This window comes from Microchirus variegatus, assembly GCF_963457635.1.
Source record: "Microchirus variegatus genome assembly, chromosome: 19".
NCBI lineage: Eukaryota > Metazoa > Chordata > Actinopteri > Pleuronectiformes > Soleidae > Microchirus > Microchirus variegatus.
This window is the reverse complement of record NC_139820.1, coordinates 13,138,008-13,158,157: the sequence shown is the minus strand read 5'-3', so window position 1 is coordinate 13,158,157 and position 20,150 is coordinate 13,138,008. Positions and strand designations below refer to the sequence as shown.

General features: G+C 42.5%; 1 protein-coding gene across 1 annotated transcript in view; it reads left to right on the top strand.

Moving 5' to 3' along the window:
- tab2 (TGF-beta activated kinase 1 (MAP3K7) binding protein 2) overlaps positions 1-20,150 on the top strand; it is a 134,648-nt gene that overhangs the window by 64,973 nt on the left and 49,525 nt on the right. Inside the window, exon 2 of the mRNA XM_083906476.1 lies at positions 17,914-18,104. Within this exon, the coding sequence (XP_083762602.1) occupies positions 18,003-18,104 (102 nt within the window). The 5' untranslated portion in view covers positions 17,914-18,002. The remainder of the gene's footprint in view (positions 1-17,913; positions 18,105-20,150) is intronic.

Here is a 20,150-nt window from a genome sequence, read left to right as displayed (position 1 = left end):
TGCATTGGAAATTGCGGCAGGCGAATTTAATTCTGACACGGGTATGTGTACGAGGCGTACACAGAGTTTGACCGGCTCGCTAGAAGAAGCGGTGTTTCTATGGTGGATTACATCAATCAAATTTGAACATCGGTACAACAAATTACGTAAGTTAAAAATGGATCAGCCAGATGCCGTGTTGGCTTTCAAGCTGCTAGACACTGTGGGACTTGATGTAAAAGACACACAGTTGGCGCTTACAGCTTGCTCCAGCATCTCATTTGTTAACATGAAATCAGCCTTAAAGAGAATGTTCTGGCGATAACGTTACTCCACCAGAAGAGGGCGACATTACACTGCAAATGAGTGGAGATACTAGTGAGGCGACTTACACAAGACAAATAGGCAAGCGGGAGAGTAGATCAAACTGGCAGCAATCTCAGATTTGGTGACAGTAAAGTTGTTCACTCAACAAGAAAAGTGATTATACCGGTCAAGATAGGACAGACTAAATGCATAATAGAAACAGAAGTTGTCCCGGCAGATATACCAATGCTTTTGAGCAAGACTTCATTGAAAAGAGAAAGTGCAGTTTTGGACATTGCACATGACAAAGCCACAATGTTTAGACAACATGTGAAGCTTGAACTGACATCTCCAGGACATTATTGTGTCAACTTGAGAGATAATAGTGATCCAGATGTAAGCGAGACACAAAATGATGAGGATGAAATTCTTGCTGTAACAGAAAACATGACAACAAAGGAAAAAAGACAGTCTTGTTAAAACTACATAGGCAATTTGGACATGCCTCAGTTGACAGACTAAAAAATGACAGGCATGGTCATAATGACGATGAAAGCAACACAATTCTCACAGACATTGTAAAAAACTGTGAAACTTGGCTTCAGCTTACATTGAAACTGTAGCTGTGGACTTGCATGAGCTTGAGCCGGGACTGTGGTATCTACATGCTATTGACCATTTCACATGCTTCAGTGCAGGCAGTATTATCACCAAGAAGAAACCCAGGGAGATAATAAAGCACTTGATTCACTGCTGGATAAGTATTCATGGTCCTCCACGCAAATTATTCAGGGACAATGGAGGTGAATTTAACAACAAAGAAATGAGAGACATGGCTGAAAAATTTAACATTGAAGTTAAAACCACTGCAGCATACAGCACATGCAGCAACAGCCTTCTGGAAAGGCATAATCACTCTTACTGACATTTTGATAAAGGTAAAGAACGACAACCAATGTGACTGGAAGACAGCCTTGGACTGGGCATTGATAGCAAAGAACACTATGCACAATGTACATGGTTACAGTCCATACCAGCTAGTATTTGGGCAGAACCCAAACCTGCCATCGATCCTCAATTATAAGCCTCCAGCTCTTGAAACCAGTGTGAGTACCTGGATAGCCCAGCACATCACAACATTACATGCTACAAGGAGAGCATTTATAGAAGCTGAATGCTCTGAAAGGATTCGAAGAGCTCTTTGTAAACGCCTGTTGATGACAGATATGAAACAGGGAACAAAGTCTACTAAAAAATAATCGATTATAATGAGTGGAAAGGTCCAGGTGTGGTCATCGGCCAAGATGGTGTGGTGATTTTTGTCAGACATGGGGGAACTTACATTCGAGTACATCAGTCTAGGCTACGAAAAGTGGACGACCCACTGGAAAAGCCTGAAGAAACTGAAAAGGAAAATCAAACAATAGAAACTGAAAAACTTACAATGACACCAGCAGTGGAACACAATTAATATAACTATGACACTGAAAATGAGGAAGTAACACCTACAAATGATGAACCTCTTGGCGCTGAGGCTAGCCGTGAACCTCCCCATGCATCATTACAGCTTGGAGGAAGTACTCTGGATCAGTCTAACATGTTGCAGACAAACCCAACCATGACTTGTGAGGGCCTGAGGCTGAAAACTGGACAGATGGTTAAGGACAATGAAAGTGGCCTAACCCATACTGGAACAATCATCAGCAGGGCAGGAAAGGCCACTGAAATATACAAAAACGGTTACAATTTGCAGTACAGTGAGCCAGAGGAAATTGCTGGCACAACAAGATCAGTTGACCTAGGACAAATGGAAAATCTTCAAGTTATTCCATCGGAGCATGCCAAGTTGTGCACTGAATATTTTGAGGATGGCATACTGATAGTGAATGATGAGGCCTTCATAACTGACAAAATTATGTATTTGAAGAGGTGAAAGATGAAGGTCAGAAATGCATCTCAACAAGGTGGGTCTGCACACTTAAGGACACATCTCTAGGCATTGTACCAAAAGCTAGACTAGTTGCGAGGGGCTTTGAGGAGATAAACACTCAAGACCTTCCTAAAGACTCGCCTACATGTGCTTCAGAGTCTCTCAAAATGATCGTGGCTGTTATATGTCAAAATAAATGGCAGCTGAACTCCATGGACATTAAAGCAGCCTTTTTGCAAGACAAAGAGTTAACGCGGAATGTGTATATCCACCCACCTCAAGAAGCACAGTGCAAAGGAACTGTATGGAAGTTAAAAAAGTGTGTTTACGGCCTAACAGATGCTTCTTTGTACTGGTACAATAGAGTGAAAGACACTATGCAGCAGTTGGGAGCCACTGTTTCAAAGCTCGATCCAGCAGTATTCTACTGGCTGGATGATTCCTGCAAGGTGATGGGGCTCCTTGCATCTCATGTTGATGACTTTATCTGGGGTTATACATGTTTTCCACAGCGATCATCCCTCAATTGAAAGCTGCTTTTCAAGTTGGATGTGAAGAACACAACAACTTCAGCTACATTGTAATGCAGGTTCAAAAAAGTCTTCAACCCATCCATGTGGACCCCAGCAGAGCAACACAGCGTGAGAGGCTCCTTTTAGAGAGTGACATGCTAAAATCAAAGATTGGACAAATATTGTGGGTAGCAAGACAGAGCAGGCCTGACACAATGTGTGACATATCCATGTTGGCATCAAACACTAAGCATGCTACTGTTCAGACTCTGCACTGTCTCAAACTAGTGGTATTCAGTGATTCCTCAATGGGAAACCTCACAGATGGAGGCACACAGGGTGGACATTTTGTTGTTCTTATGGGAGAGGATGGAGAATTCTCACCCAAATGCTGGCAGTCAAAACGCATCAGGAGAGTTGTACAGAGTACATTAGCAGGAGAGACTTTTGCACTTGCAGATGGGATTGACAGTGCAGTTTTTCTGGCTACACTCTACTCAGAGCTTACGACTGATGATTGCACACACTGCAATTTGCCCATTGTATGTGTAATGGACAATCGTTCTCTTCTGGATGCTGTCAAGTCTACAAAATCTGTGACGAAAAAGAGACTCCGCCTCGAAATCAGCAGTATCAAGGAGCTCATGCACGCTGGAACCATACGACAGCTCATGTGGTCACCAACCAAGGTTCAGCTTGCCAACTGCTTGACGAAGACTGGGACACCTGCACATAGGGCTAATTCCAATTCCTATCTTAACCCTCAATCTTAACCCTCAAGCTCAACCCTTATCTTAAGTGGCCCTCAAAACCAAGTGTTGAGGGTTATTTTGTAACTTAGAAATGGGACACCCCTTAAATGCAGATACGTCTTCAGACTGTGGGGGCAGAATAACGCGAAAGCTGCGTCCATTCTGTCAACTCCAAAAAAGAAGAAGAAGAACACATTTACGTCACGATTATTTATTTGTTATTTTATTTCAGTCAAGTTAGGTTGTCAGTTAGTTATAAGATGATACAAATACCACAACCACGGACATATTCAGCTGACAGTTACCGCACACCACGGCTTATTGAAGGGTAAACGATAGCAAACGATCGCGTGTGCGCACCGGCCGGCTATTGACAAAAGATCGTAAAATAAAAATAAATGTTACGCAACAATGACATCAGTAATCCATAATATGGGCATAAACTAAGATAATACAATGGTTTTCATAATTTTTATATCTCTATTAACAAAGAAAATACTTTATTTGTATCGCACTCGCTTCGCTGCTTTCGACGCCATCTTTCTTATGTGAAAACACGCAATGCATTCTGGGTAGCCCTTGCTCCCAAGGGTGGTCTTGGAAAATCTCAATATTGAGGGCGATACAGCCCTAAAACTCGCCCCTCAACTTAATTTTTCTGAGAATCGGGACAGCACTTGCACTAGCGGGAGCGCGCATTTTTGAGATTGAGGGTTAAGATTGAGGGTTAAGCAAGGAATTGGAATTCACCCTTACTCTACTGAGAGCCCTCAGTGAAGGTGTATGGCATCTCAAAGGCTAAATGGACTTGACAACAGACTCTTCAGCATAAAAGTTAACAGTTTACCGGTTATTGGTTTAAAAATGATAATAACTAATGTTGATGTAATATTTCTTGTTAAAAAATGAAATGTTCTAATATTTGAACAATGTTCTTTAAAGAAGAGGGGAGATTGTTAAGTTTCATGTTATCTACTGCGCATGCGTGAAAGTGAGGTGGTGTTTTGTTTTGAGTGAGTTAATGGCGGCGGCCATGGTGATGCATGTGAAATGCTATTGCTGAGTTAAGTGAACTGCAGTCGTTGTGGTTATTCATTCCAACAGGCTCCTCATATTATTGATCCACACGCTTGCTGCAGCTGGACGTAACACGGTGCATTCAAGGTATTTTTCTAGCATAGGAATTTACATACATACCGCACCATGCAGCGCATTAATTGTTTTTTTTTAATTATTATAATGTTTTACGTTTGTAATGCTTTACGAGTGCGGCTATTTTAATTTGAAAAGACCCGCAGACCTGTGGCTGCAGTTCAACAGAGTCTGTCAGAGTCTGACGGCTCTGACAGCGTTTTGCATTACGTTCATCTGTGCAATACCATAGCGCGTGGTATCTGAAAATAATGTACTATGTCAACTAGTAATATCAGCACAATAACTGTTGAGGAATACAGAGCGAGACTGAACATAGGAGCGCAGCTTTGCGGCTGAAACACAAATACAAGGCGGATCGCTGCCGCTGTCGTGGGCAGGTGCGTATGCAGTTTGTTAGACTAAAACATTGAAATATGCTAATAATTCTGATATGTTCATACTCAAAGCGGACAGAGCAACCTTAGCTTACCGTTTTTAAATGATATGCCATGTTTGTAGTAGAGCTGTGAAAGCAAACTATTGTTTGCAAATTTTGCATTCCACTTTTTTACCGTCATCTACTTTTGAAAAATCAGAATCAGAATCAGAATACTTTATTAATCCCCGTGGGGAAATTGTTTTTGTTCCAGATGCTCTGTGCAAAGTAAGAAGAAATACAGCATGAGGAAACAACAGCTAGATATACAGATGTAAATAAAATAAAATATGTAAATAAAATACAATAAAATAAAATAAGACAGTGAAATAGACAATAAGCTAAATGAAATAAAATAAACAATACAATAAACAATGTAGACAATCTGGAATTATAAACAATATACAGAGAATGTCAGTATAAACAAATGAAAGAAGTTAGATGAGAATAGGTAATTATAGTTTGTTTGTTGTTTGTTTGTTTGTTTATTTATTTATTTATTTATTTATAAAGAGTCTGATCATCAGAGGGAGGAGTTGTAGAGGTTTATGGCCACAGGCAGAAATTACTTCCTGTGGCGCTCTGTGGTGCATTTAGGAGCAATCAGTCTCTGGCTGAAGGTGCTCCTCTGTTTGACCAGAGCGTTGTGGAGAGGGTGAGAGTCATGCTGTAGTATCGCCCTCACTTTTGAAAGCATCCTTCTGTCTGACACTGCTGTCAAAGTGTCCAGCTCCATCCCCACAACGTCACTGGCCTTCCTGAGCAGCTTATTGAGTCTGTTGGCATCTGCTACTTTCAGTCTGCTGCCCCAGCACACAACAGCAAACAGAACAGCACTGGCCACCACAGACTCATAAAACATCCTCAGCATTGTCCGGCAGATGTTAAAGGAGCGGAGCCTCCTCAGAAAATAGAGGCGGCTCTGTCCCTTCTTTAGTGTTCTTAGTCCAGTCCAGTTTATTGTCAATGAACACTCCCAGGTATTTATAATGTTCAACATTGTCCACATTATGCCCCTGGATGGAAAGTGGGGTCACTGGTGTCCTGTTCCTCCTCAGATCCACCACCAGCTCTTTGGTTTTTGTGGTGTTGAGCTGCAGGTGGTTCAGCTCACAACATGTGACAAAGTTGTCCACCACAGCCCTGTACTCAGCCTCCTCACCCTTAGTGATACATCCAACCACAGCAGAGTCATCAGAAAACTTCTGAAGATGACAAGACTCTGTCTTGTAGCTGAAGTCTGTGGTGTAAAGGGTGAAGAGGAAAGGAGAGAGGACAGTCCCTTGTGGGGCCCCAGTGTTGCTGACCAATACATCTGACACACAGTGCCGCAAGCGCACATACTGTGGTCTGCCAGTGAGGTAGTCAACAATCCAGGACACAAGGGGAGGGTCCACCAGCATCGTCGTCAGCTTGTCACCCAGCAGGGCAGGCCTGATGGTATTGAAAGCACTGGAGAAGTCAAAGAATGTGACCCTCACAGTGCTCCCCGGCTTGTCCAGGTGGGCGTAGGCACGATTCAGCAGATAGATGAGGGCATCCTCAACTCCTATCCGGGGCTGATAGGCGAACTGGAGGGGATCCAGATGCGACCTGACCATAGGCTTGAGCTGCTCCAGCACGAGTCTCTCCAGAGTCTTCATGATATGTGACGTCAGTGCCACCGGTCGGTAGTCAGAGAAAGCAGTGGGCTGCTGCGTCTTTGGCACAGGAACGAGGCAGGATGTCTTCCATTACACAGGGACCTTCTGGAGACTCAGACTCATGTTGAAGACATGGTGAAGCACTCCACAGAGCTGTTCAGCGCAGGCTTTGAGGACACGTGGACTGACACCGTCAGGGCCAGCAGCCTTACCAGCGGGGAGTTTGCTCAGCTGTCTTCTTACATGAAGTGGTGTAAACAGTGGGCAGGCAACATGGGAGCCAGAAGAGGTGTGAGAAGTGGGGGGTGGGTGTGAGGGGCTCAAAAAGTTAGATGAGGTGCTATCAGCAGGAGGAGGAGGAGGGGGGGGGGGGTCATATGTGTTGGTGGCTGCAGACAGTCAACAGGAGAACTAGCAGCAGTGTCAAACCTGTTGAAGAATAGATTTAACTCATTGGCCATAGCCAAGCTGCCATCAGCTCCACTGCCAGTGGGTCTGAAACCAGTGATGGTCCTCATACCACTCCAGACCTCCCTCGTGTTGTTCAGCTGGAGTTTCCTCTCCAGCTTCCTTCTGTAACTGTCCTTAGCCACTTTGATCTTATCATTCAGGTCCCTCTGAATGTCTCTCAGCTCCTCCCTATTCCCACCTCTGAAAGCCCTCTTCTTCTGATTAAGTATGGCTTTGATGTCTTTTGTTACCCAGGGCTTGTTGTTTGGGTAACAACGCACAGTCCTTGCTGGGACAATGTTGTCCACACAAAAATCGATGTAGTCTGTAATGCACTCAGTAAGCCCATCTATGTTCTCTCCATGCGGCTCACAGAGTACATTCCAATCAGTCACCTCGAAACAGCCCTGCAGTGCCTCATAGCAGTCCTCTGACCATGTCCTCACTGTCTTTGTGGTCACAGGCAGCCTCTTCACTAGAGGCACATAGCAGGGGGTGAGAAGCACCAAGTTGTGATCTGATCTTCCCAGCGGGGGGAGAGACGTGGAGGTGTATGCGTCCTTTACATTAGCATACAGCAGGTCCAGTGTCTTCTCCTCTCTGGTTTTACAGGTCACATACTGGGTGAATTTCGGGAGTGTTTTTTTAATGGAAACATGTTTGAAGTCACCCGAGATTATTATGAGAGCGCTCGGGTGTGCAGTCTGTAGTCCAGCGACTGTAGTGTGGATTAGGTCACATGCCGACGTCGGGTTAGCGGAAGGGGGAATATACGCAGCAACTACAATGGCATGTGAGAATTCACGGGGTAGATAGTAAGGTCGGAGACCCACAGCTAACATCACCACGTGACCCAACAATTTAAAGGGACCATGGTCACTAAGCAACCATATCCACAAACCAGCTGTGAGCATAAACCCTTGCATGCCTTGAACCCAACCCTCCTTCCAGTGCCTTAACCTACACATACAGATCATGGTGAATTATGCCTATACACCCACTACACACGTCCCCCCAGAATTCACCATAACAATGAAACACAGTCTATGAGGAGGTGGCCGAATTAGTCGGCCGCTGCGGCTCCCCTGCAGTGGAGCCTGAGCTCCAGGGGTGGTCTCGGTATTCCTTTTGTTAGTAACCTCGAGGCGCCGCGGATATACATGCACCGCTGGTGGTCATCCCCGTCGTGGTGGCTGTGCCAGCTTAATGGGCCCGATCACGTCAAGCTCACCAGTGTGGAAATCGTAGAAAACGCAGCGGCGTCAGTCATTTATTTTATGAATGAAAAACAGCTGATTGCCCAAAACAAATATGGCGTTTTTCATCACCACGTGACCCAACAATTTAAAGGGACCATGGTCACTAAGCAACCATATCCACAAACCAGCTGTGAGCATAAACCCTTGCATGCCTTGAGTAGTAGTAGTTCAATATCCGGGCTGCAGATGCGGTCTTTTACGGTGATGTGACCAGGATTGCACCACCTGTTGTTCACGTACACAGCAAGCCCACCTCCTTTACGCTTACCGCTCATAGTGCAGTCCCTGTCAGCCCGGACAGTGTGAAAACCCTCGGTGGAAACATTGTGGTCAGGAACATCCGCGTGTAGCCACGACTCCGAGAAAATCATCACGCTACACTGCCGGTATTCCTGATGACTCCGGGTTAGCGCTGTCAGCTCGTCCATCTTATTCCCCAGTGATCTCACGTTGCCCATGATGAGAGATGGAAGACACGGCATGTATGTCTTCCTCTCCGTAAGTCGCCGATGTTTCGCTCCTTTCCTCCGTCGTAGCGATCCTTTCCCTCTGCATCCCCGGTGTGTTTTCCTCCTAAGTTCAGCTGGGATGTCCTCCGTAACTGTAGCCAAGCCGGCCGGCTTCAGCGCCATCAGCTGATCCCAGGAGTAAACAAAGCGCTGTTGCTGAGGGACTGTCGAGCAGCAGAGTAAAAGGAGCGATTCCACCATGAACTAAACAACAAAAACTCTCCACATAAGCATATTTAGAGAGGATGTAGCTTAATAAATAACTCAGTAAAAAAACAGAACAAGTAAGATAAAGAAAATAAAGAGAAAAGTTGAAAACAAATTTAAAGTAAGCAGGAGCGACTGGAACAGGCTGCATACGCCGCGACGCATGCGCACTTAAAATGAATTAGTGAACACACACACAGTGAGGTGAAGTACAAACTAACCCGGAGCAGTGAGCTGCCTGCATTCAGAGGTGCTCGGGGAGCAGTGAGGGGGTTGGGTGCCTTGCTCAGGGGAACTTCAGCCGCGGACTGGTCGGGGGTCGAACCGGCTACCTTGCTGACGCAAGCTCGAAGCCCTAACGATTCGAGCTTGCGTCGAAGCGTTAGCGCATTCACCGCTAATACTACAAATCCCATAATGCTCTAATATAAGCGTTGCTTGTTCCATATTCAGTGTTAAAGCAAATCAGTGTAGCAAACTGAGCAATAATTAACATTTTATTCATGCACTTTCTCTTGCTACTTCAAGGCTTGAATGTTTGATTCATTCATTATTGTTATTTTATTTTCAAATTTATTATTAGCCTGTGGAAAAAGTTTATTTTGATATTTACCTCAGAAGGCTACAAATAGAAAAGAGGCATTCAATTTTTATCCATCCATTATCTACCGCTTATCCTGAATTTAGGGTGCATTCAATTTTTATTAAAAATTTTATTTGATATGCCATTGATATTTTTTTATTATTATTATTCTTATTTAAGTTTCGCTTTTGCGCAGAGACTTTCCAGCTTTTAACAGGTGATGTTCCGCAGTGTACTCGCTCTGTTTCGACCGCCGAATTATCGGTGCATCCCTAAATATAACATCTTTATTGACAAGAACGATGTAACTGTAATAATGACGCACTTGATAGTGTGACTTGGGTTTCAATCGGCACCTGGACATGCGTGCGCTGCGCTGATTACATGGGGGAACATGCGCTCTTGTTCCCAGGTATAGAAAAAGCCGTGGTGTATAAAAAAAATCTATTTTAAATAAATAAACAAGCAACGCTAAGCCTGGCTGGGCTTCATTCAGTGATTGAAACAAACATGTCAACATTAATGAAATGTTTACATGCAGTGCGGGCGCGCAAAGCACTGCATGTGCGCCGCGGCGCACAGTGAGAGAGGAGCAGTCTCTGCATCTCACTGGACAACACAAACATGAGGGCGCAGCCATTTACCTTTTCACATTAGTATTTCACACCGACCGCGAACCCGTTCTGGTTCACAGAAAGGGTTAAAAACTTAAACAGAAAAATTTAGTCAGTCAAAATTCTCTTTCGTCCCGTGGTCGTCCCGAGAGAGAATATTGATCGTCCCGATGACAATTAATTACGTCCCCGGGACGACGGGACGGTGTTAATTTTAATCCCTGATATATATGTATATATATATATATGTATGTATATATATGTATTAGGGATCTACCAATTATCGGCCTGGCCGATAATATCGGCCGATATTCTGCATTTTTGCGATAATTGGCATCGGCCGTTTTTTTCACCGAAAACCGATATAATTATTTAATGTATTTTAAAACACGCTCCTTTGGCTCTGATGCAGCATCTCTGCCTGAAGTCACCACTCTCTTGGTTGTGAAACAATGTCCCGCCCACAACCCTCACTGATTGGTGCAAGTGAGTCAGTGACAGCCAATCAATCCACACTGAAGCCTCTACATGCAGCGCACAGACACGGAGGAGAAGCGGTGAGCAGCAGAAAGGTAAGGCAGAGAAAGTCAAAGTTTCAAAGCCCTCTAGGATGTTGGAAGTTTTAAAAAATACCACAGCCTTATCCTCCGCTTTGGCTCTGGAGATTAAACTACTTCAACACGTGTACCGCTACATTATAATTGCCGCAACCGCTTTAGAGCTGGGGACAGACGCACAATAATAATAGGAGACCGTTACGGTTATCATTACTTTGTGGGAATAATTCATCTCCTAACGCATGGGTGTCAAACTCTGGCCCGCGGGCCAAATTTGGCCCGCCGTGTAATTTAATTTGGCCCTTGAGGCAATATCAAATGAACATTAGAGCTGGCCCGCCGGTATTATACAGCGGCACCGCCGCTGTAACACCGCATTCACCGCTAATACTACAAATCCCATAATGCTCTAATATAAGCGTTGCTTGTTCCATATTCAGTGTTAAAGCAAATCAGTGTAGCAAACTGAGCAATAATTAACATTTTATTCATGCACTTTCTCTTGCTACTTCAAGGCTTGAATGTTTGATTCATTCATTATTGTTATTTTATTTTCAAATTTATTATTAGCCTGTGGAAAAAGTTTATTTTGATATTTACCTCAGAAGGCTACAAATAGAAAAGAGGCATTCAATTTTTATCCATCCATTATCTACCGCTTATCCTGAATTTAGGGTGCATTCAATTTTTATTAAAAATTTTATTTGATATGCCATTGATATTTTTTTATTATTATTATTCTTATTTGAAACTCGATTTTGCATGTCACTATAAAGTTATATAAGCCTTGCTTGTTCAATATTCAATGCAAAACTTGTTTGGGTCCCTATTAAAAGGTTAATTTGTTCAACCTTGGCCCGCGGCTTTGTTCAGTTTTAAATTTTGGCCCACTCTGTATTTGAGTTTGACACCCCTGTCCTAACGTGTCTCACCCCGTGGGGCGGCTCCCGGTTTATCAATAAACACCCGCGGTGATTATAGCCTATAAGTTTAACAGCACACGCTAACGTGTCCTTGTTTGTTTTCAGTCGCCTCTCCCTCAGCGCTCTCTTTTTTCAATCAATAAATTAACCGTCGCGTCTACAACTCATGTGTGTAAAGTAGACTTTGTTGTTTTAATTTCCAATTGCCAAGTGCCTAATTCTTATTTATGTAATATGACATACAGTTCTAAGAACAAGAGTTGTATAAATATAATAATAAATAAGGAACTATAAGTGAAAAACTCTGTTAAGCACTGAAAGTTGTGTCTTTATTTACTCATTATGCTGTTTGATGTAAAAATGTTCATAAATAACTATTAAATCTATAAAATGAATGTAGTGAGCCAAGGTTCTGGCCACCCTCTGTATTGGTTTGCTCTTAATCAGGCTGGATCAGATGTAGACTACCTGAGAGAACATAAGACATCATTAATTAAATGTTATTCATGTAGGCTATCATAAGAATAGTATGTAATGGAGTGGAAGTTTAATAGACAGTTTTGCTCTAATAAATGAATATATATTTTTTTTTTTAATTCTCACTCTTTCTTTTTGTCTCTCTTTCTCTAAATCCTCATTACAGATGGATGGATCCAAGAAGTGGGTGAAAAGTACAGTATGGCAGTATTTCACAAAGCCAACCCCAGGAAGTGCAGTGTGTAATACCTGCAAAGACATTAATGATTATGTTAATTATGTATTCATGTTATTTTACAAAAAGTTAAGGCCATTTTGTCAGTGTAAACAAACCGTATACTGTATTCAATTTAATCCCAGGTGTGTTTCTCCAAATTTTGACACCAAAATGTTCATTTTTACTGCAAATAAATATCGGTTCTACATATTGGCTATCGGTTTCGCTTGGTTATTAATAATCGGTATCGGTATCGGCCCTGAAAAACCCATATCGGTCGATCCCTAATATGTATGTATATGTATATATGTATGTATATGTATGTATGTATATATATATGTATGTATTTGTATGTATGTATATATATGTGTATGTATATATGTATATATATATATACATACATATATATATATGTGTCCAGCCATGGCAAAAGCGTTCACAAGTCTACTTCAGGACATTTAGAGTTATTTACAGATTCCGAAAGTGTGATATCTAAGCTTTCCAACAATGTCAAACCCATGTCCATCTGATCATTTTTGAGGAAGATGTGGTCATTTGAATGTAGGCACTCCTCAAACTGCTTTAGGGAGAAATTCAGCCTGAAAGATTTCGACCCTCTTGAGGAGCCAGGCCAATAGCTGCTCATTTGCATGACATTAACATGGTCACAACCCCCCACCCAGTCTAGCTGTCAGTGACATCTGATGTCTGTTAGCCCACAGGACAGTAACAGTGTAGCAGTTTGGAAAAAAAAGGAATGAATGTAGTTCATGTCAATGTAAGGCAAGGCAAGTTTATTTGTATAGCACATTTCAACAACAAGGTAATTCAAAGTGCTTTACATAAAGCATTAAAAAGCATAGAAAAGAGACATTTATAAAATCAGATATAACATCAAAATAAAAACAAGCAGGTAAAATTTAAAGATTAAGATTAAAAAATAAAATAGATACAAATAAAATAAAAAGATAAAAAATAAAATCAAGAGTATATATAAGGAATAGAGGTTACAGTGCAGTATTGGAAATTACTGAAATGCAGCGGCAAACAGAAAAGTCTTCACTCTTGATTTAAAAGAGGTGAGAGTTTCAGCAGACCTACATTTTTCTGGGAGTTTGTTCCAGATATATGGTGCATAGAACTAAAATAAAGAAATAAAATATATCTAAGTGTGTGAAGGAATATTTTCCAGACCATGGACTATATTATCATCTTCAATACCAGTTCCTCCCCCACAATGTGGCTGTACCCACTCTGTCCATCACAGTTGATATGCGGCTAAATGGTGACATCACAAGCGCACCCTCTTCTGCTTACTCTTCTGTGCTGTAACCTTTGGTGCTGGGCATGTGAAGTCTTTTGCCTCATCGGAACAGAAAGGCCTGATTTTTTCAAAAAGATACGTCTGCCTGTCCATGGTCAGTCCAGGTGGGGCCAGGACGGGAAGACTGTCAACAGGGGGCAGAACTCCTGGGTTGCGCAGTAGCTGAAACTCGATAGGCTCTGCATCACTGTGAGTTTGAGCAAGCACCACACCTGGTCTGTTGGCATCAAAGCTGTGACAGAATAGAAGCACACAACAGGATATTTAAAACATGGCTCACTGTTCACATGGAACACTATTATGTCCATTCGTGATTTTTTTATTTATGAAATGCAGAAGTTTGAATATAAATACCTAAAGTGCTGATAACTCTTGATCTGTGGGAGCTTCTGAAAGTAGGGACTCAGATGTGTCTGCCAGTCGATGGTCTTTACTATCACTCTGCCATCTGCCGTTCCAACAAGCTGCGGAAAATTGAGGCGACTTTCAGGAGAGCTGCGTTCCACTACCTGTTGACAGCAAGAACCACAATGAACATAATTATATTACTTTTCCAAAAAAATCACATTTTACACATTACATATAGCAGTCTATATAAGCATTTGGCTATTGTATAGAAATCAATTTATACACATACCAAGAGCCTTAGCCGACCTCATGTATTGACGCCACACTGAGGCCTTGGACTCATGGGTTGGCAGCAACTTCACATGCCAATCCTTATGCCCAGGATTCTGAAAAAAAAAAAAAAATACTTGTTTCAGATCATGGTTCATGTTAACAGGCATTTAATCACTGAATCAGTATAGATTGATCAGTAGTATTGCTTGAATTATGTGTGAATGCCACACCTTTATGTGCATGGATTGCACGTGTAATTCACGTTCATCACACATTGTGTTAATCATGTGTGATTCATGCATGCAAAGGTGTGGCATTCACACATCATTCAATGCAATGTTAGGTTTCGAACACGGGAGTTTCGTCTCAAAGCATTTGAATCATCAAACTGAACCTGCGGGTGTACAAAATCTCAAAGAGGGCCGTGACATGCTCCTCTTACGGCTTATAATACGCTCATCTGACCGAACAAAAGTTTCGATGTGCACATCATTCTCATTGTAATAATACAGTACAGCTAGCGAGCTAAGCAAGCATAGCTAATAACAATGTAGCCAAACGGCGTTATGAAATGCACAGTGGATTATTAAAAGACAGCGTCCCTATGTGCGTCTGTATGTGACTTTGAATGAACACTAACATAACATAGATCAACAACGTTAATGAAAACTCACCCCATAAGAAACTGAAAGGTATTCCGGCAGACTTCAGTGCCTCCGATCAGATAAGAGGTCCAGGCGTGCTTCCTTTTCGTTGCAGTTTTACGTCTGTTCGCCTCCAAAAGTCCAATTTGATAGGAGAATGCGCGGTGCTGGCGTCACGTCATCATCTCAGACAACTACCGTGTGTGTCCTGCTCTCTTTCAGCCGCGGAATAATCCATCTGTTTGTTGTTCTTGGGACGATGAAGTCTGATAACACGTGAGCATAAAGATGGCTAGCTTAAAATGCAGTCCACACACCAGCAGTCTCTGTGCTTTCTCTGTCTTTGTGAAGACGTTCAGCCACAGACAATTATTGTCCTGTTCTCCTTGCCTTCCTTTGTCAAACAAAGCTTTGATGATGACTGCTTTGATGACAATCACCCTTTAATTTCGCACTGCACACACACACATATAACTGCTGGAAAGTTCCAGACACTCTCTCTCTCCCCCTCCCTCTCTCTCTCTCTGTATGTGCATATTAATTAGCCATGTGTATTCTCCGTGATCGTCAGCTGATTGGCTGAAAAAACAACAAAAGCTCTGGAATGTGAGATCGCCACACCCAAACTAGGAGGGATTCAGAGCGAAAAAACAACCTTAATTCAAACACAAAGTTTATGGTTTTAAGACCCACAATACTGTGATGTGAAGCATGTAGTGGCTTCTTCAAAACTTCAACTTGTGTAATTTTGAAAAAAACGGAAATCCCTAATTTTGAAAAAAAAAAAAAATTTCCTGTGTTTTCTCGTTTTGCGCTTTGCCGACTTTTTCCCGCTTGGTCCGTGGCGGGTCACATATGCATGGTTTCCCCCAGAAAACCTGCTAAGCCCGGTGGTGGGGCCTCTCGGACAGCCTACCAGCGGCCCACAGTATTTTTAGGGTAGGGTGGGACATGCTGTCACATATACCTATAAATGGTTACAAAAATGCTAGCAGCCACAGTAGCAACATGGAGCACAAGATCACAGTGGTAAATGCTGCGCAGAGGCCAATGCAGTTGTACCTTCATTTTGTTTAAACATGAATAATTGATACATTCCACTGACTGTGCACAAGGTATGTACAAAAAACTTTAGAGGATGAATAAAGATTTATGTGTGTATGTGATAATCAGCAGAAATAACCCTGCAGGTCTGTCTTCTTTACTCTAGCTTCAGTAATAACACGGTGAATTCTTCTGGAATCATCTGTGGAGAGCACGTTAGGGGGCCTCATTCTGTCCTCACTGACTGAATTTTGGTGTTTGTGTCAGTTGGAAAGAGGAGGTTTGCTCTTTCTGCTATTATTATATTGGTAGGGATGCACCGATTGCCATTTTTGGGGAGCCGATTCCGATTTCCGATTTCCAAGAAGTTTGACCTGCCGATACCGATTTTAGCCGATTCCGATTTCAATTTTTAAACCACTTTACAGCATACAGAAATATATATATTTTTGCATATTTTATTTATTAGAACATATAAATACAATCAGTTCACATCCAATATCCAACTAAAAATACAAAACCGAATCACTACTTGTATGTGTAGTTTATTTAAGTTTAAACATATTTCACAACATATTACATACACACAAATAAGTAAATTAACTAATGACCAAGAGCGCACATCTCTCTCTCTCTCACTCTGTGTGTGTGTCTCTCTCTCTCTCTCTCTCTCTCTCTCTCTCTCTCTCTCTCTCTCTCTCTCTCTCTCTCTCTCTCTCTCTCTCTCTCTCTCTCTCTCTCTCTCTCTCTCTCTCTCTGTGTGTGCGTGTCTCTCTCTCTCTCTCTCTCTCTCTCTCTCTGTGTCTCTCCCCCTCTCCAGCCCCGTGCCTCGCGCTCTGTGCACACTGGTTTTAATGACAAACAAACAGATGCTGAGTGCTGAGTTTTGTGCAAGTGATTCAAGGTCCTGACTCTTGTCTTAAATATGACAGGCTTCATTCAGTGATTGAAACAAATATATAAACATTAATGAAACGTTTACATGCAGCGCTCGCTCACTTGCAAAGCAGCAGCAGCAGCATGGCTGCGCAGATGTTGTGTAATCAAATACACCGGTATGGCAGTATATTAAAAATTAATATCATAACAAAATAAAAACGGTATTCGGTGTGAACCGGTATGCCGGCCAGCCCTACACTCTACTACATGTGCGTGTAGCCCCGTGCACGTGTGTTGCTGATGCTGCGCGATGCGGGTGCATTTGATCGGCTTACTAAAATCGGAATATTTCTGTGTGATCGGCCGATCGCCGATTGCGGCCGATCACGTGAAAATCGTCCGGTTCCGGTCACTGGCCGATTTATCGGTGCATCCCTATATATTGGGGTTGAAATGGGAAAAAAAAATCGCTTTGTGAAAGCTCCTGAGTGTAATGAATTAGACAACCTCAAGATTGTAGTGGCAGTGGACCACACTGGCTCTTACTTTTTACCATTGACTGTACCTCCCCTTTTGTGTTTCTACCAGAGATAGGTTAGATTCTGTGTGAGTCTTTGTTTTTACTTAAAGGACTCGTATATACCCTATTTCCACAAGTTAACCTAGTTCCGTGGTCCATGTCCGCGAGACAACAATTCAAGTTTTATCTCCTGTACTTAGACTGAGGAGGACCACAAAAACATGACTGAGGAGGACCACAAAAACATGACTGAGTCATCTTTTTTCACACTTTGCCTACTCATAGGGCCACCAGTCCTAAAATGATTAACGGTTTATTTTGCATAATATGTCCCCTTTAAATCATGTTGAAACCTTGTTTTGTTTTGACTTATCAGATACTTTTTTGTTTCAGAAAATGTTCAAAATGAAGGTGACTTGCTGCCACAACTGAAGCCCCAGTGTGCTGAGCCGAACAAGAAGTCCTGTCTTGGTAACATACGAATGGCCCAGGGAAGCCACCAGATTGACATTCAGGTTTTGCATGACCTGCGCCAGAAGTTCCCCGAAGTCCCAGAGGGTGTTGTCTCCCAGTGTGTTCTGCAGGTGAGCATGTTTAACAGTTCCAACCCAATACAATCTGAGGCTGTATACATATAGGATCTTAGCTAAAAGTTACTATTAGCAGCTGTGTAAAAAAAAATCCTATTTTAACATGGGGGAGGCAATATGGAAAAACATCTTGCAATAATTACAATCATGATTTTTTTTAACATTTTCTCTTTTTTACTGTTACTGGAACCCGATTCAGATCTTCAAATATCAGTCTGTGTAATTTTTCCAAGTACAATGCACATTCAACAAGTGTTTAATGCCATGTTCCCAGCTTGGCTAGCCTCTATGTGGTTTGGTTGGTTGTCCATTACAATATAGTACCTCCTCAACGTGGGCAGGGTCCATCACAGCAGCTGCATTAAGCGGCCGTGACTTCATTTTACATGCGACACACAAACTAGTGACTTGTAAAGCAGTTATTTTCAATATACTGAATCATTAGAATCAGTTAATTAAAAAGATCTGTTCAGTACTTCCTCTATGACTGGAGCACGGACTCTGTCTGACACAGTCACAGAATACAGTGACAGGGTTTGAGATGCGGCTTGCCACTCGCCAATCACAGGCTTTCAGCAGTTCTCTTGTTAAATACACCAGACTCCTCTATTATATTATGAGATTTCCTTGCTTGCTAAATGTTAATTGCTCACTAGAGCAGGACGTAAAAACGTACCAGGTACTATCACTGATGGAAAAGCAAAATAGCTGTGCCGTGCTGAGGCAAGTCGAGTCACTGTAGTGGAAACACACCATAAGACTTGAAGTACACTCAGTCTTGCACTGTTTTGCTTAATTTAAATTTAATAGGTAAATAACACAATTACACGTGATGTGAGAGAGCTGTGGTGCCTTTAGAAGTAAAAGTGTCAGCTTGAAGTAGAGCTGGTTGAGTCCTGAGTCAATCGTATCTTTCACCCGTGTCATTAAATTAACCCATGAGTCGCGAGTCACTAGCATCATTAACCCGGATCAGTTGAGACACTACTATTTAATTTAAAATGACAAAATGACAAAACCGGTCACAAGTCTACTTAGGGACATTTGGAGCAGGCTTTTAGCCAGCAGGGCTGTACTGAAAATAGTAAGAAATTAGACGCCCTACTTTTAGGCAGGACGCCCTAAAGACGCCCAATTTTTCACCCGGTAACCACCGAAACAATGTTGTGATGACGCGCGGGTATAGACATGCTCGTTCGGTGTCCACCAGAGTGAAGTACAGTGATCTTGACTGGATGAGATGCTGTCTTCATTTGTGTAGCACTTGTGTCCCCCACCAACGTCGTAAACTTAAGCGCAACCTCGTTCGCACTGCACGCACACACACACGCTTGGACGTGCACAGCCACTCGAGAGAACGAGCCGGTGACGCACGCAGCATCATCTGAGAGCGCAGGGATCCTCCTCAACCTCCGTGGTCGTGTCCGGAGGGCAAGGTAAAAAAAATCCTAGCAAAAAAGCCTGATTTGGAGATATTTACAGATTCTGAAAGTGTGATACAGAATCATCACATTTACATAGCACAACCCCCTCCTGGTCTAAGCTGTCAGTGAAACCACACCTAGGCCTGTCACGATAACAAATTTTGCTGGACGATAAATTGTCTCAGAAATTATTGCGATAATCGATAATATTGTTGTTCTGAGATAATTTTCATCTAATACAATGATAATGGTGTAATAATGCAGGTACACCTTTTCAAAGAGAAATAAACTTTTATTTTTTAAGAATATTTAACACTAGAACACAATAAATTAACAAACAAGCAAAAGCAATAAATAAAATGGGTTAGCTGCACTCTGCTGTGGTAGGCTACGCCAGGAGTCCCGCCTCCCCACACACCATGCGACTGACAAGTGACTGACATGAGGGTTCACTCATCGTTACTCTGGCTTTACACGGCAACGCTCCCGGGTGAAACCGACAAAATATTTTAACAGATGTGCCTTTCGTTTAGACGGCGACGGCGTTTTTGGGGCTTAAAAACGCAAAAAAATTAACCCACCCTCCAGAGTGGAAATCTTAAAAACGCTCCGCTGT